Consider the following 18,773-nt stretch of genomic DNA (forward strand, 5'->3'; position numbering starts at 1 on the left):
GACTCTGCTCGGATTTCGAAACCAAAGAAGCACAAAGCTCTTCCTACAGCCATAGAAACCAAATCAAAGCAACGTTGGGAATCAATAAAATCGGCACCGAAAGAAGACAACCAGGAAAAACTGTTTCGGCCAGATCCTATCGATCCAAAACAAAAAACATTACATATGGACCCTAAAACAGGCCATATTGTCAGTCTTCCAACAAAGAAGAGGAAATCTAATTCCTCACTCACACCCTGAGGTACCTGTAAAGAAGAGAGACTTTGCAACTTCACCCATAAGACCCTATTCTCCTATCCTTCCTACTAAACCTTTTGTCTCCTATCAACTCTCCTATACCCTCTCCTAGATTTTTTCCATGCTCACCTTTACCACCACAGGATGAGGATGATTTAGGGGATGTGGGTGGACACAGTAAGGATCCCTTAGATGACCCTGATGAAGACAACACTACCCCACCACATGGGACAATTACGATGATCCCACAGATTCTCCAGACCTTCCTGATGCAGACTCATACCCATCTAAGCCACCCCCCCTAGATGATAGTATAGGATTTAGTCAGCTCATTAATAGAGATGTGCAATATCATGGCGTGGAACTACATTCCGAACACATGGAAGAAGACTTCCTAATGGACACTTTTGCCCAATCACAAAAAGCAATACACTCATTGGTGCATGTTTAATGACACCCTTTAAGCATTGGCAGACATATTTAAAGACCCTGTCAGAACCAGAACTTCCCTTAGATTCTGTAGTAGTGTCCAATGCAAGAAAACGTGCAAATTCCCAAACCTTTGGTGATGCACCACCCCCAGACAAAAAATCTACATTACTGGATGCATCAGGTAAACAAGTTGCCTCCCAAGCAGCCAATCACTGGAGGATAGCTATCGTTCAAGCACTACTTGCCAGATATGATAGGGCTCACTGCGATGAGCTTGAAAATCTTATCCAACACTTACCTGACCAGTACAAGGCCAAAGCGAACGATCTGGTCCAGGAGGGCAAGTAAATTACAAACGTGTCCATCAAATGTGCCCTTGCTGCAGCCGACACTGCATCTAGATCCATTAACACCAGTGTTTTACTCCGTAGACATGCATGGTTACACATTTCAGGGTTTAAACAGGAAGTGCAAACAACTATTTTAAATCGGCTGTTAGATCAAGAACACCTGTTTGGCTCAGCTGTGGACACAACTCTAGAGAAAATGAAAAAAGGCACGGACACTGCAAAATCTATGGGAGCATTACAGTTTCAACCCTCACGAGGCTCCTTTCATCGCTCCTTCTATGGGGGCGGATCCAAAAACATTGCCACAGACACTACTATTGTGCTCTGTGTTGTGGGTCTCAGAACGCCTCCCCCTCCTACAGTAAGCCTTGACCCAGCCACCTGGAGGAAGTCAAGGGCTGAAAAGAGGAGCGCAGTAGTATTATGGCGCCAACTCTAATTCACAGAATAGTACTGCGCAGCCTCAGTGTCCCAGGGCCCCAACAACTATTGTTACAAGGGGTGAGAAGCTTTTCCCTTTGACCCACCAGAGCACCATCTGTCATTAAGTCACGTTCTTAACACAGACCATCATCAGCCTCTTGACCTGAGGCATCCGTGTGAGGTTCCTTGTCCTCTTTGCGCATCCCAACCTTAAAAAGTACCCTATTTCCCTCTCAGTCGAAGTGTTAATGGTGGTCATTGTGAACACCATGTGCCCACACCTGAGTGAGTTCAGAGCAGAATACTCCTGTTTGAGCACAGTTTGCCCCTTGTAGTGTAGTTCCTATATTCCCAATAGGCTCTGCACATTGGAATAATATATCCTATAGAATTGACGTAGGACTTGGGTCGACTAGGTCTTTATCGAATATATTAAACTTAATTGTGAATGCCAGCTAGCTCAGATGTCACTAGAAACTTTCTTGAATAAACAAGAAGGGATTATTTTTTGACAACCGCATAAACATGACAACTTTGTTTCCCCAAGATAAAACGTATCTTCAGAGTTGTGGAAACAATAGATAGATATTTTACTCAGTCAATCGTGCATGCTTCGTTTCATCAGAGGTGCAGAGAAATAGAGAGACAGGCGTTTTCAATAAAAGGATTTATTGAACAGTCTTCTTTCTCATGCAGAAGAAATGAACTGCTACAATCGTAATACTGGCTGAAAAGTATAATGCGTACTGCAAGAAGAGTATTATGAAATAATACTGTAAAAGCATGGTATGGTTTCTAAGCCATAAAATACATACATAAATAACAATGACTAAAAAGAACTCAACTGATGCTTCTAAAATACGCCTACCCCAATGTACCTAACCTAGGTCTAGTACGAGGGAAGAAGAAAGTATGGTGTAGCATAGGTTTAGTATTCTTTGCCAAGAATCTATCCAAGATTTCTCTTAGGGTCTAATCAGCTCTGTACCTTGGTTTAGAATGAAGGTGGTCTGGTATCTCTATCTCGGGACTCGATTTCCCAACACCCCGCAAGGGGAGCTTGGAAACACTGGAGCTGGATTTCTCTGCAAGAAAAAAGACAGCGTCTTTCTCTGCGTCTGCTGGAGGGTCGGCTTCCTTCGGCACTTGCAGCATCGAGCTGTGTCGGGCAAGTAGATAGTCGAACTGCTCCAAACCACTGTGTGTTTGCTAGTGCAAGTGTGGGCATATTTATACCTTGAAGGTGCCTAGTTTGACGTAAAGTTGGACATAATAACGTAATCAAAGGAGGGCAGTTCTTTGAAAACTCCATGAGTTCTTGGACAAATCAATATTCAAGCAAGGGGAAGTCCCTAACTGCTGAAGCAGAGTTTTCCAAGAAATCGTTGTGACTTTTTGGAACTAGTGGAAGTATCCATGCATGTATTTGGACTGCATGGGCTATGTCTAAATATGGTTATGATTTCTTATGCCAATATTAGGGCAAGGTGATTTATACCTATATAAGGGGATGAATCGGTAAAATTACACTAGGGTCCTAAAATGCTATACAACACCCTGAGCTTCTGGACTGTCCTGTTCCGCAACCTGCTATCTTCTTAACACCTCCACACAGCATGGGGGGGGGGGTGTAGGTCTGAGCTTTCCATTGAGCTGCCTTTAACTTGCTTGTGTTGGCTGAATGCTTTTGTGCTTGTCATGGTCCTCTGAGCTTTCTTGATTTACTTCTGAGTCTCCTGCCTGCCGCTTGCTCATCAGTGGTGCTTTGAGCTTTAGCCTCCTCGATGCTGCTTGCTCCTCACTGGTGCTCTGAGCTCTCTTGATTTACTTCCGTCTCCTCGATGCTGCTTGCTCATCAGTGGTGCTCTGAGCTTCAGTCTCCTCAATGCTGCTTGCTCATCAGTGGTGCTCTGAGCTCTCTTGATTTACCTCCGTCTCCTCGATGCTGCTTGCTCCTCAGTGGTGCTCTGAGCTCTCTTGATTTACTTCCGTCTCCTCGATGCTGCTTGCTCATCAGTGGTGCTCTGAGCTCTGTCGATTTACTTCAGTCTCTTCGATGCTGCTCTCCAAACCTTAGAAGTCCTCATTAATCAGTCTGTGGTTGTGACTTTTCCTTTCTTTTTGGCAGGGGAGACCCGTCGGATTCTTAGCGTGCAGCCCACCTACGACTGGACGTGCTTCAGTCACTCGTTACTGAACGTTTCTCCAATGCCTGTGGAGTCTTCTCCTCCTCTGGCCTGTCCTGTGCCGTGCCACAACCACACGAACTGCAGTGATTGCCTCAGCTCCAAAGGGGCAGACGGAGGATGGCAGCAGTGTAGATGGAGTGTGGGCCAGCAGCAGGTGCGTGTGAAGGGCCTCCTATGTGGGGTGCTGGGACAGTGCATGTACAATGAAGGAGTGGCGTAATAAGGGGCAAGTGACAGTCTTTCCCAAGAGATGCATGATGGGAATAGAGTGGGAGGGAGATGCTCCTTTAGTGATGGCCAAAGGAGAACTGGAACTGTGAGTGATAATCATATGGATTTGCACAGAAATACATAGCTGTAGTTTAGTGTTACAGAAGTGTTTCATTGCTAAAAGATATTAGTATTTGAGCATGAAATTCATTGCGTTGGAGGGTCCATCCTTACTGGGACAGGGCAGTGTATCTGGAGGTGTGCGCACATGACCCATATCTATGTCCGGGTAAAGTGAGAAATGTAGGAGTAAGATGTTCAAATGGAATTGTTGGAGGGTGCAGCAGGGGTTTTATGGGGGCTTTGTGGTGGTGTACGGGAGAAGAAATTATGGCAGAGAACACAGATGTGCTGGAATTGAGCCTAGAGGTGATCGTCTGGGACCTGCGTGGTGTTAATGTGAGCATACTGAGATTCCGGTGTGAGGGTGGAGCGATAATGGTATGGAGACGCAGTGTGGTGTTGGGGTGCTGACATGATGCTGTGGGGGGAGAGTGATGATGGATGTAGAAGTCTTTGTGTTTTGATGAAATTAGGGGTGGGCAGACCTTGCGGAGTTTCCCCTAGCGGAATACCGCAGTTACATAAAAACACTAGAGGATTCTACAGAGTTCTGAGACTGGGCGGAATTCCACACGTTGAACTGCTCACACAAATAGTAGTGCCAGGAGCTTGATCCATGCTGCAAAATCAGCGCAAACTGCACCATGTGGCGCGCCAGAGGGTGCTGCTTCTTTGCTGCAGCTCCAGTACATTTTGTACTCCTGTGGTAGCTTTCTTGTGTCGAAAGCTCATGAACTGCGGCGACCGCCTGCTTCGAGAAAATCTTGCAGGGTGGCGTTATATCACCTGAAAATCATGCTAGGGGATGCAAATTCTCATCGACAACTTAGCGTTGGCGAGCGGGGTGTGAGAAAAAAGTCATTCACAATGGTGGAATTTTGCCGGAACCCCACATAACGCGGGGAGCAGGCAAAACTCTCTCGGTGGAGCTGAATTTATTGCCCACTCCTGTCGATGATGAGGTAATGGTGTGAGTGCAAAGGAGGTTACGCTGTAGACGTGATGGTATGTAGGTCATTATGGGTGTGCAGGTTTCTATGTATTGCAACTTTTCTGATCCTCATTTTTCTCCTTGGTCTCTAGTGCATGAGCCCGACGTACCTCCCTATGCGGTGCGCTGCGGGTATGTGTGGACGTGTGCTCAGTGGGCTGGAAAGCTGTGCTCCCTCCTGCTCCCTCTACAAACAGTGTGCTCTCTGCATCCGCCAGCCTCGCTGTGGATGGTGTGCCCGAAGCTGGGAGAATGGCAATGGCCGCTGCTTGGCAGGGGGCCTCGCTGGACCCAAGCTTGGTATGTAGCACTGATCATTACCCCTGTTTCATGTGCCAAAAGTTGGGTTCTTTGAAAATGAATTGTTCCCTTTACTAGTAGGATAAGAGCGGCCTGAGTGTTTGGAAATCTGTAATAGAAATGGTAAAAGTACTGAGCAGAAAGGGAAGATGTTTGGAGATGTGTGGGACACATGTAGGAGCTGCTTCTAGGGGTTGCCACAACAAAACTGCTGAATAAGTGTGAGATACTCCTAGGGGCTGCTGCTAGAGGGGCCACGACAAAACTGCAGGATGCATGGGAGGCCCAGACACCACCCACTCAAAACTGAGCATTTGCGGGGATGGTTTACATGCTTTGATGTTGGGATACTTTTGTGTTCAAGGGCTCTATACAGATATCAAAAACAGAAGATATTCCCTTTTCATTAAAAAACTGTTTTTTATTCTTAAGGACGTTCTACAAAGATGTATAGGTTGCCCCTGTGATGTAAAGCAAGGGATAGATTATTATAGATGTAACCTAGTCAGAGGAGGGTATATAAATAGTTCCTCTCTGTCTATAGATAATGCAACCCTGGAAAACTACAGATTAAAGTGCATCAGTGTTAGAACAAAAAGCATTTCTTTTCAAACATCATCAATTAGACAAACAAGGCATTTATTGTGTTAAGAAAGACAATCTCTTTGTATTTTCTATTGCTTGTACGACTATTCAATAAAACAAAACATGTTAAAAATCATTAAAAAATCATAAAAAAGGTTATGAAGATAGTCACAATTCAGTTTTCTCAGTATTTCTCAGTCCACAATATCAAGGTAGTTGTATTAGAATTGTGTAATGGAAATTAAAATTATGCACACAATAAAACAATGTTATTACACTAAATACATCAAATCTATAATTTCATTAGTACAGATCGTCTAATACATAAACAATACCATGAAAAATTAGTAAAAAGTGTTATACAACAAACCGCAAGTTCTGAAAGAACTGACTGATTAAAACAAAGTGTTGACGAGGCGTTTCAGTGAAACAGACAATATTCATCACCTTCTTCAACTAATTACTTGAATAACTTAAAAACTTAGCTCACACTTAACAAACTTATTTGGAAGTATGGATTCTATCCTAAAGATAAGGATACATGTATTCCTCAGACAATCCTATATATAGTTAGGGGATATGCAGAATATTGGCTTGTGATACCTAATCTTGTGATGTAAAGCCCATGATCATAAAGAGGGTTCTCATAGAAAATGTCAGTAATGATAGAAAAGGTCACCACGTCTTACCTAAAATTTCTATTCAATTTTAGATTCCAAAATTCATATGTTGGGTATCCAGGTAGTCTAACTCGTCCAGACTGTACTCTTTGAACTGCTATTTAGACCCATAAAGTTGGGTAAATCCAGAATAGCGGAATACAGTAATTAGGTTGTAATGTATTCTATGAACACCTGTAAATACATATCCTTATGCAATATCCCACATAACTGATTGAGAAATCTGTAGAGTATATCTGGAATATCCTCTTAAGGGGCGCGTCAATTGCCTGTGATAAGAACAATATAAAATTGTATACCCTCTAATGGTATAGAACTTAATAGAGCGGGCCTGATGAATAAAAGATTAAAAAATGTCTATCTCATTTGGAGATCTGCTCAGTACACATCCATACTCTTGTCTGGAAACCCTGAAGCCAAAACTTGTGTGTTCCCTGGTCAAAACTTTGCCTGAGGCAGTTTCTGCCTGTGAACGTTTTCTTGGGGGTGCATTCCCCATAAAGCGCTGCGTGACGTGCAGCTGTTCACAGCTACAGTGGTGGTGTTGCTGGAAAACAAGGAAGAATAAGAATTTGTGCAGTCATTAGAGTTTACATGCCTCAACATATCATGTTTTACCCACGTGTTTTGATTAGAAACGCTTCCTCATTTCTTTTAAGCAAGAAGTGCAGTGTAGCACTCATCGCTTGCGTGTTATTAGTATGACGCAGCAGCTCTGTAGTGAAGCAGAGAAGGAAAGAAGGCGCTTTACTAACTGAGAAAGGAGAAACCGGGACAGGAGAGGCCGCTTCATGGCAGCCACACTGGCCTAAGAGCTCTAAAATAGCCTGAGGAAGGCACAGGCCAGCGTGCTTGCGATTAGATTGTGCAGCTCTCAGGATTCTGCACACTTTACACCACACATAAATCCTGCCGACGGAAGACCCATTGGCCCCTTAATCCCAAACTACGTCTGCCAAGCATCCAGATTGATGGAAGGGGAAAAGAGAACAATGAATTTATTGCGAGACACACAAAAGCTGGCCTTGTGTGCCACAGGTGAGTTTATCGGATTACAATGAGTAGACATGATGTGCACAAAGGATTGAAATAATGGGTTTGCGGCGTCCTAACAAATTTGGAAACATTTTGGAAATAAGTGATGGCGTTTAAAGAAATTCTGGGCAAACTGTTATTGATGAGATCATATTAATAGCGGATTTCTACAGCCTTTGCTGAAGATAAGTTGAGGTTAGTATTTTACCATCAAATAGATAAGTAACTCTTAGCATGCACCCAGTCTAGACAGCTTATCAGTACCTTGTAAAGAATGCGAAGAAAGAAACACTAACTGAAGAACTGAGGCGACATCGCAGGGCGCACTCCGGAAGTCAGGCAGCCGTTGTTTGGACGTGGGCTGGGCCTGCCAAAGAAACCGGAAGGAACCGCCGGGGAGGACGTCTGGAACCCCGCAGGCTCCATGCTGAAGTCCCGGCCCCATCAGAGGTACCGGGCGAAGAGCGAGGGCAGACTGCATGGCACCAGAGGCAACACGGGGCTCCCGAGTGGTGAGGAGACCCCTGCGGCATGCCATGAGATAGACAAGGAACCTGCACACCGAGCCGGTGAGTGAAAGCTTGGCTGGGTGCATTGTTGGGCTTAAGGACATCCCGAGTTGAGTGCGTGTGCGCATAGAGAACAATAGTGAAAGTAGAGGAGGCTTGCGAGGACGGAAGGGGGCAGGAGATGTGCACGGCGCTGCACGTTCACATTTCCAGTACACCCTGCGCGTGCCCATCTCCTGTCTCCCTTGGGAGGCAAGTCAGCGACAATAGATCTAGCTGGCGACAGCGCTTTTGCGCTGCATCCCCAGGCGAGACCTAAAAAAGGCGATCAGTTTTAAATCACATTAAGAAAAAACAGCAATAAATATCCTGGCCATGTATATCTAGGGAGAATATAATGGCCATCGCTTCAAACCTGGGTACGGAAGTATCACCGGATATCTGGGAATTCAATAGACATAACTAAATAAAAAACTGAAAATGAAAATTTCAGGCTCTGCCCCTTAGCAAAGAAATAAGCTACATTACATGTTTTGAAAAGGGTTGAATGCAAAGTAAAGTCAGTTGTAAAAGCTAAATACCCCCAGGCAAAAGGGAAAAAAAAACTTTTAGTAGTTTAAAGATTTGATTTTGTTGATAAGAGGAAGGTGCACGAGGGATGCAGTCAGTCATCAAATTAGTCCAGCAGTTTCCTTTATTGAATGCTAATGTGTTTTAGAAGGCTTAAACTATCTTGCTGACTACTTTTTTTTGTTTTTTTGTAAATCTGTTTTATTGTTTCCAAAGCAAACCGTGGCATAGAATACAGGTTGCACATAATCGCATTGCATTAATAATACACCAATCCCTTTTAACAAATTGCGTCTGCCGACTTTCCATACGTTTTCGACTTCTTGCTTTACTCCAAACAGTTCATCCAAATGCATTATGGCATATACTTCATTGCTCCCCATCTGAACTCTCTTCATCACGGTCTGGTGGTGGTTCACAGATACCTCCCCGGAATTTATTCTACGCCCCCCATAACTTGCTCCATTTTTGGGAGCAGCCCGACAGATAAACACCGTCCTCTCCGCCATCATGGCCATGTCCATGTCTCTACACCAAGCTGCCAAAGATGGTACCTCTGCCACCCCCAATGTCTGCGCTATGTTTCGCCTAGTCACCAGTATCCCCATCGTTACCCATATCTGCGCCTGATGCGTGAGCTCATTCGGCTCCCACACATTCAGCAGTCACCTTCGCGGTTCTGGCTTGCTGACTACCTTTGATAAAGATGGCAATCTTTTAATCAAAAGCTTCTCCTATTTTAATTTGGTGCAACCCTTACATGTGCCGACATGCAATAAAGGACACACATTAAATATGCACTTTGCCCTTGTGATCTTGTATCTAAAGATAAGTGTCCTGCTGAGGCCAGGTCTCAATTTTTAACTTCCTAGTCAGTTCCTGCAGGGCGCCCACCTTTAGGCACAAGGTTAAGTTATAAGTAGACACTGGACTAAAGTGCGTATTTTGAGACCGTGGCCTCTGCTCCTGTAGTCCCTTTTCCCACTTTCAATCGGTACCTTTACGCTTTCAATAAGCGGTGTGATCCAGTGAAACGTAACAACCTGTGACATACTCTCCCCTCTGTGCCTTGGACTTCACGGGCTCTCAGTGAAGCCAAATGGCACTGCCGATCCCGTGGGCCTGAGAGAAGATCACAGTATCTATTCATGATAATCTCCTGTACTTGAAGACATTGCACGATAAAAAAAGAAACAATGTATTCTAATCGCAAGAATGCAATTCTATGGCAGTGCCCCAAATAAAGATGTTTTTAATATTCTTATGCGCTTGAGCACAACCCCTCTGTGATGATTTGACCTCTTTTTTTCAGCATAAAATTACAATATTTTGCAAACCTTGGTAACTGCCTTCCTATAGACACTCCTGAGATACCTATGTTCTCATCATGTTTGGAATGCTTTCCTCCTGCAGAGGACTATGTGCTTTCCAAGACTAATGCCCAAGTTTCCAGATCTCACCTTGATCCATGCGCTGCAAAATATCTCAAAGAATGAGCACCACAACTCACCGGGCTACAATCAGTCGCTATCAGTAGAACCCGGTCCTAAGTTATGGCAGCAAGTTGTGGACCTCCAGAGTAAAGACCGAAAACCCTCTGCAGATCCGCGGACTCTTGACTGGTTCTGCTTTTCTCCTGCTCTAACTCTTGAATAATTTTTTTGTGACGAACAAAGGATTTTATGGACTCCTATCAATCCGGTTTCTCGCTTGGCTTCAGTATCTAGTTAGTTTCGATAAGTGTCCTAGACAAACTATGTGGGTGCCTAGACCCTGACATGGCAGCCATGTTGATTCCGCTTGGCCTGTCTGCTCCTTTCACACAGTCTCCTACTCTGCCTCTGCTTCTCGTCTAAAAGAAGCAGGAGTGGGAGGCTGTGCCCTTGATTGGCTCTGTATCCTTTCTGTCTGACTGTTCTCAGGGGCCCTCAGTTCCAACTTTTGAGATCTGGTTTCAAACCTATTCATCATGGCGTTCTCGGAGTGCTGGCTTTAACCCCACTCTATTAAATCTTTGCTACCCGTCTTGCATCCATGATCCATTTCTTTGGTTTCACCTTTCTTTCCCTAGTGGATGACACCCAGCGGACTCTTAGACCTGACAATGATTTGTTCTTGCTCAATCCAAGTTCAAGCAGTGCATGTCCACCATGCATTGGATGGACGTCCGGTCTTTAAGCCTCATCTCCTCCAAATTTCGAGAATTTCAAACTGATCGGCAGTGCGGCTAGCAGCTACACCCTCTCCCGTGTGCTCTGCTAGGAACCTGGGTAAGCATCTTTGGTATCCATCGTTCCTTATAGGAAAATATCTCCGTCTGTTTCTTTCTCCTTAAATTTCTAATTTAAAAAAAGTTCTGCCTTTCAATTAAATGAAATACAGGCACATGGCTGTCCAAGCCGCTTTGTGTCACGGCTGGATTATTGTGACTCCCTTTTCCTCTGACACCCCAAGACTCAGCTCTGATGTCTTCAAGTTATCCAAAATGCAGCCGCGCATCTCCTGTTGAGATTGAAAAGTTCTTCCATGTGGAGAAACACCTTGATGATCTTCACAGGGTTAACGTTGAAAATCAAGATACCTGTTAAAGCCCTTGGCTTCTGCCTTTATTTACCGGAAGTTATTTACAAGTGTTGCATGAAAGTTATTTTCAAGCTGAATATCCCCTCTTCTGTGCATCCCATATCAAAGGAGAATTTTACTTGAAGGCCATTCTTTTAGTTTTCTTACCTTCTTCCATCTAGCCGCCGCACAAGCACCTCTCAATTTCCATCTGATTTTGGCATGGCTGTGATCTCAGCACCTGGACACCCTCTTGTGGGTGACAGTGCGCTTTATAAATGATCAGTCCATCAATCTATGGCTTTACAAACTGGGCCAAGTGCAACCCTTCCCGGGCTTTACTGTCCAGAAAGCGAGTGCGGACAGACAGGGAGGTAGTGTCGGAGGCAAGAACTCGGAACTCAACAGGCACAATGCCTCCATGTCCAGCCCAGTGCCTGTTGTTGTTTTGCTAAAAAAATAGGTTCATCTCACAATTATACTACACATTCCAACTTACAAACACAGGGTAATACCCTGATCACTTACCCTGAGTGTGATCAAGCCCCCTCTCTCCATTCTCTCCCCACCCAGGCAACCCTCGTTCTTCTAGTTCCCCCAGTAAAACTTGGCAGGACCACAAAGACCATGGTTTAGGCTCACATGGAGTTTACATTTCCCACAAGGTCACATACATAATCAGTTCACTTTGTGATTACCCTCCTAGTTGTAGTCGGCAGAAAACAGTGACAAGCCCTTGCACTTGCTTCAGTACATGACTACAGCTCGGTTCGGACCCCTGGGGAGATGCCGCTCCTGCAGCTGTGGCAGGGGAAGTTGGGCACCATAAATGTCTTTGGCATGCGTGGCCTCTCAGGAACAGATAAATGCCACTCAGCGGGTCTTGCTGTGGTGATCCCAGGGTCCTCTGCAGATGTGTCCTGCTTCCTGGCTGGTGCATCTGGAGCTTCGCAGTAAGACTGGGGCAGGTGCAGGTGGATAGCACACTAAGGGAGTCTTCTGGCCACCATGAGCGGTCCCGCAGGACCAGTACTGGACCTTACATTATCAGAGACAAACCTACACCTTGACTCTCACGCTAGATTAGCTTGATGCAAGGACCTGATTTTAGGTCACGGTACCAGTTACAGCAGCATCCACGCACTCGGGCAGGGGTATATGCTTCTATATCATATAGGGTGCATTCCTGTGTCAACCACAGGTAGACGAATGGTAGTGTGTGGAGGATGTCATCCATTTAGAATATCTTTTCATATGACTTTCAAAGGTCCTTGCAATATTGAGTTCAGTTCTCCACATAATTAAAGCTCATGTCCCGCAAAGTTTGGTTTCATAGATTTTCATCCACCTGTAAACCGCATTGACCTTAAATGAAGACTTCTTAGAGGCTCCTGCCGGAATTAATGTTGATATCACCTCAGGGTACAGTGCATATATAAAAACTTTATTTTAGTCCTATAGGCACAAATAAACACAAGGAAAGCAATTCCTTATCAACAGACGAGTCACGTGAGACAGTTGCATTTCTCCTAAGCTCAATGTGTGCTTATGTGAGATTAATGAAAAGGCTCCTCTAAGACCGACTTGAGAATTATTGGTTACTAAGTCGGTGAGATTGAGTGGGGTGTGAGTGACTTTTACAATCCCGCTCTAATGTGCTGCAGTTGCGGCACACTAAAGGGGGTGAGCTTTAACCACTGAGGCAATCCTGATTGGGTGTCGAGAGGGCCAATTTACAGTTGGACAGAACGATAGACCGAGTGCTGAATGCAGTTGACTGCACTGCTCAGGGACCCAGACCTGAGGTCTTCTCCATCTCATCAAGAGCGCTCTTCCTATTGGAGTACGGTATGCCCCAGCGGATGTTCATGGTGCAAGTTTTATTCACACATTTCTTTATTCTTTTGTCTCTTTTGCAGGTTTAGAGTTGTCCTGCCGCGGTCCTGAGATGGAGTGGGCATTTATGTCCTGCCCACCCGAAAACGAATGCCTCAACGATCATCATGATTGCAACAAGACGCAGAACTGCAATGATATGCCCCAGGGTTACGAGTGCACCTGCAAGAACGGTTACACACTGGACAAGTGAGTATGAACTGCTCCTGCGAGAGTGCAGGAAGGGAGAGCAACCCTCAAAACTGATACTCTCTGGATAAATCAGTGTGATCTGCCTCCGTGCAAGTGTCTGAGGCGAGTGAGCCTGCAAGTAAGGGAGAGTGGTCGGTGCTCATTCAGGGATGAGTACACTCTGAGCAGACTGCGAGTATGACCTACCCCTGGGATGGGGTAACGGTCGGTGCTCCTTCAGGGATGAGTACACTCTGAGCAGCATGCAAGTATTGCCTACCTCTGGGAGAATGCAGAGGGGTTGCGAGTCTCCTCCTGTGCCCGATTAGAAGAGCATGGCTTTCCAGTTTGGGTGCAGTTTGGACTCTAGTCCTCCTGCGGCAGAGGCTCTACCCTGTCTGTTAAAGAGACACTTCGTCTTTGTTTAGCTGCTGTTGCCTTTTCTGGTAATGGCTGTTTACATTTTTTTATATGTGTCTCAATAATTCTTTCTTATGTCCTTTTCCTCTTTTGAACTCGCGACTACGGTCTCTGACTAGGTTTACAATGTATCCTCAATGTGAGAATTTGCTGGCTTACTCCTAGTGCTTTTCTGTCCATCGTGCCCATTCACTGGTTCTCTCTTCTCGGTTGATTTGTTCAGATCATCCGCAGCAGTGACCCTCCACGGGTTGTCTCCTCATATGAATAGTAACTTCACACTAAACACATCTTTTCATTCCCTTGATCTGCCACTTGCAACAAAACCATGTCTAATAATAGCAAAGAGACAAATTTACTAAATTGAAAATAAAAAGAAACCTTTTCCAAATTAAGTAATTCCCCCATTAGAAAACAAATTACTTTTTTCTTCCCTAAAAAAATCAGTTTACTGCCAACTACAAAAAGTCTAAAATGCTCCCAGTTCAAAACCTCAGCTTTTCCTCCTCGTCGAAGGATCTCTCACTGCATATTACTCTTAGCTCCTCCTTCGACCCCCTCTTACTTTCCCCCTCCAAGTGTCTGCTAATGTTTTGCCTGTCTTCTTTGCAGTGTGACGGGGCTCTGCAGACCTGTCTGTGACCAGGGTTGTGTTAATGGGACTTGTGTGGAGCCGAACCGGTGCCAGTGTCACTTTGGATATGTGGGCCAGAATTGTTCGGTGGAGTGTCAGTGTAACAAGCACAGCAACTGTGCCGGCGTGGGGGCCCAGGACCAGTGCACAGAGTGCTTCAATAACACCATGGTAAGAACTGGGTCGGAAGGCAAGGGTCCTAGGGTTTTGGGGGTGGAGGGGTAAATCTCAGGACCGGGGGCGCGGATGGTTTCAGTAACACCATGGTAAGAACGGGGTCGGAAGGCAAGGGTCCTAGGGTTTTGGGGGTGGAGGGGTAAATCTCAGGACGCGGGGGCACGGATGGCGGGCACGGATGGCTTCAATAACACCATGGTAAGAACGGGGTCGGAAGGCAAGGGTCCTGGGGTTTTGGGGGTGGAGGGGTAAATCTCAGGACACGGGGGCGCGGATGGTTTCAGTAACACCAAGGTTAGAACGGGGTTGGAAGGCAAGGGTCATAGGGTGTTGGGGGTGGAGGGGTAAATCTCAGGCAAGGGTCATAGAGTGGAGTTTGGAAGATATCTCTGGGCTAGGGTACAGTGCGCACCAATAACATGGTAAGATGGGGGTCGGAAGGTAAGCGTTACATGTGGGATGTGGCGTTTCTATACCAGGGCACAGAGTACTTCAGTAACACCATGGTAAGAGCAGGATTAGAATGCAAGGGTCTTATTTACTTTGGGGGAGGGGGCGGGTAATCACAGAACCAGGACTCAGAGTGCTTCAGTAATACCTGGAACACCATGGTAAAAACCTGTTTTTAGGGAAAAAGCCATAGGGTGGCGTCTCTGGCCCCAGGGTAAACAGTGCATATTAGGGGACCTCCTGCACTAATGAAAAGGTGAGCTAAGAGGAGGGGTGGCGGCGTGCTACGAGCAGGGGTGGCGGCGTGCTATGAGGAGGGGTGGCGGCGTGCTACGAGCAGGGGTGGCGGCGTGCTACGAGCAGGGGTGGTGGTGTGCTACGAGCAGGGGTGGTGGTGTGCTACGAGCAGGGGTGGCGGCGTGCTACGAGCAGGGGTGGCGGCGTGCTACGAGCAGGGGTAGTGGCGTGCTACGTGCAGAGGTGGTGGCGTGCTACGAGCAGGGGTGGCGGCGTGCTACGAGCAGGGGTGGTGGCGTGCTACATGCAGGGGTGGTGGCGTGCTACGAGCAGGGGTGGTGGTGTGCTACGAGCAGGGGTGGTGGTGTGCTACGAGCAGGGGTGGTGCTGTGCTACGGTCAGGGGTGGCGGCGTGCTACGATCAGGGGTGGCGGCGTGCTACGATCAGGGGTGGTGCCGTGCTACGATCAGAGGTGGTGCCGTGCTACGATCAGGGGTGGTGCCGTGCTACGATCAGGGGTGGTGCCGTGCTACGATCAGGGGTGGTGCCGTGCTACGATCAGGGGTGGTGCCGTGCTACGATCAGGGGTGGTGCTGTGCTACGATCAGGGGTAGTGCCGTGCTACGATCAGGGGTGGTGCTGTGCTACGATCAGGGGTGGTGCCGTGCTATGATCAGGGGTGGTGCCTGTAGGAAGGTGGATACCTGACTATGGTTGCCCCAAACTTTTTGCCTGGTGTTTTGCTGGTTTTCCGACTTAGTTGACCTGAGGCCCTGCCAATCAGGACCCCAGGCCTACCTTGAGCCGTCCTCAGGGCCATATTAAGCAGGTAGCCACATTGGCCTCAGAGTATAGACACAAGCCAAACATACAAGCACAGCAGAGAAGTGAATCCCTATTGTAAAAAAATAATAATAAACACGCAAGTCAGAAATAGTGGTGTAGTGCAATATATAAGCAAGTCACTAAGGGAAGTTTGTAGCATCGAGGCACGTCACAAAAGGGAGTCCCTTACAATATCCATGTAAATAACAATTGGGGGTTAGTTGTGAAATTTGGCCAGGTCTTAAGAGGAGTGCTAGACAATATGCTGGCAACCCCAAAAGAAGATCTTTATAACACGCAAGCAGAGCACAAAGCTAACTGATTCATAGCTCAAGAGAAAACCTCAAAAGCGGCACATTCTATGTAAGGGCACAGAAAGGAGGTACATTCAAATATAGGCAAAGTCACAAAAGGGTTGCTTTATTGCTTACAGGAAGGGTATTATGGGGCAGGTGGCTGTCAAGCCACAACGGTGAACCAATTTCACATGCTCATTTTGCCTTTATGTACACAGTTTGGTTTTGAAATTCTGTCTCCCATGCTATCCCTGAGTAGCGCTGGGGGGCAGGGAGCACAAACCTTCGCTTCCATCTTCCTTTAACAGAAAGGTGGGTCAGTGCCTTTTAACAATTTTAAAATTAACTGCATGGTTGCTTAGCACAACTTAGGAAGAAAGGCCACAGCCCCTCCCCCACACATTTACATTTCCTTTAACTGCACTTTCAATTACCGAAGGCAAATCTCTCCAGAAAGCTGCATAAATAGGAGAGGGGAAGAAGGAAGGCTCTGTGGGTGAGCTGGTTATGGGCAAAGCGGGCTAGTTTTTTGAAAGAGCACTTGTCACTTTCTTGCCCAAAGTAGCCTTTCAGAATCCCCATCAAGTAGTTCTCACAAGGCCACAGTGATAAAGTGTATGAGTGATGCTGTCCACCCTCCAGAAGTCACCACCAAGACCGCAGAAGGCAGTACTTGACTCGTTCCTTGAGAGGACGGGGTGGCTGCTACAGATGTTAAACCACTCCATCATCTGTCATCAACAAACGAGGTGTCGTAACAATGCACCTTTCACATGCTACACTTTTTATCTGTTGGCAGAGTGCTTATATCCACTAATGGTGTACCTTACATCTATATCTGTTGGCACAGTGCCTTGCATCTCTTTGGAGATCCCTGCACTGAACAACTCTGAATTTATTATTTATTTCAGCTCAAGCACACTCCTGGCAACTAGGGTTGGATCTTTGTCAACCCTCTTCCTTGACCAGCCTCTATCAGGGCCAATTCCTGGAACAAGCAGCCTTTTCTGGCGGCAACAGAAAACCTAGCAGACTAGATGTTTGAACAAGATAGCTGGTGCCTCACTTGTGGGCCTGTGCATAGAGGGGGTGTTTTTATGCTGACTACACTCCTGTCTCAGCTCTATGAGGAACAAGGATTTTAAGTCAGGTGGTACTAGATTGTGATGGTACCAACCCAGTAATGGAGAGATCATATAATGTCGCTCTGCACAGTACTTTGACACTTGGCGTACCCTTCCTACATTGGGGAAGTGGTCTCCAGCTGGAATGTGTCAGAAAAGCAGACAGACTAGGGATACAACTAGGCCTTGTGTGGTGTAGCTACTTGGTCAGCACCATCAGGCATAATTTGCTGATTGGTCTTTTTGTCTGCTGCACTCCCTGAGCTGCCCAGGACTGGTATTCAGAATCAGGTAGCACTATGCTGTGATCTTACCAGTCTGGCAGCAGCTCTACAAAGTTAATGCAGTCACAAAGTGAGCACAAAATGCCAATTCCCACTGAACATTAAGAGTCATATGCTGATATTGCTCTTACAAATTCAGCATGTCACTGCAATCGTGCTGCCATAGTGCTCTCCTACCTCTTGTAGAGGCCTCAAGGTGCTTTCTGGTTGGTCGAGTAAGAAGCTACTCTGTTGTGTATGACCGCAGGGTTGGTAGAGGCGCATGCTGTAGACAGACCCTACTGAGGCCCTAATCTACAGTTGGGCGTTAACTTTGTGGGATAGTGCACCCAGCAGTAATAATGTTACTGCAATCAAGAGGTGATTTGGGAATTCGGGAGCAAATACATTTGGTAAAACATGCGCAAGAGCTGTCACTAGAGTAGGGCAGCCGTATGGTCCTCACTGATGGCCTCTCCTTGCCTCTGCTGTGGACGAAACCTTCCCATGTGCCCTGGTCTGAGCCACCATCTGGCCACAGCCTGCTGCAGCCCTGGTTCGATGGTTTGGAGCACAGGCTCCTTCCTGTGAAACAATCGTGCATCCGTCATTGTTGAGAGGGACTTTTCACAGATACATGGGAAGGAAAGAGTGAGTGAGCATTATGAAAGACTCATTGAAGAAGGTATTTTATGGTGTACTACAATAAGTTTGATTTGTAAATATGTATTTGGACCTCACATACACTGTGGTACACTTTCTATATGTCATGCATTATCAGTGCAGAAAGCAAGCAATAATAAAAGCAAAACGTTCCATAAACACCGGAAAAACACCGTTTCTGTTGTTTTTAATGGAGCGAAAATGGGTAACCACTGATAACCACTGTTTTTTTAAGGTATTGAAATCACTGGAAAACACTGAAAAAACACCACCAGAATTTACCAAAAATAGAAACTGAAAACAGGAAAGCCTACAAATAAGTGACAAGATTGCCAACCACTGGCATGCAGTGTGCTGTCTGCAAGCATATTGTAAGGATTGGTGTTGTCCACAGCCTGAGCTGTCTGTAGGTGTGATCGA

The 18,773-nt window shown here is 46.2% G+C and overlaps 1 protein-coding gene across 1 annotated transcript in view; it reads left to right on the forward strand.

Annotated features, from left to right (window-relative positions):
• Window positions 1-18,773, forward strand: part of MEGF8 (multiple EGF like domains 8) — a 399,920-nt gene that overhangs the window by 294,011 nt on the left and 87,136 nt on the right. Inside the window, exons 36-39 of the mRNA XM_086933057.1 lie at window positions 3,571-3,785; window positions 5,048-5,255; window positions 13,116-13,281; window positions 14,296-14,488. Of these exons, the coding sequence (XP_086789183.1) occupies window positions 3,571-3,785; window positions 5,048-5,255; window positions 13,116-13,281; window positions 14,296-14,488 (782 nt within the window). The remainder of the gene's footprint in view (window positions 1-3,570; window positions 3,786-5,047; window positions 5,256-13,115; window positions 13,282-14,295; window positions 14,489-18,773) is intronic.

Source organism: Lissotriton vulgaris, chromosome 7 (assembly GCF_964263255.1).
Source record: "Lissotriton vulgaris chromosome 7, aLisVul1.2, whole genome shotgun sequence".
Lineage (NCBI taxonomy): Eukaryota > Metazoa > Chordata > Amphibia > Caudata > Salamandridae > Lissotriton > Lissotriton vulgaris.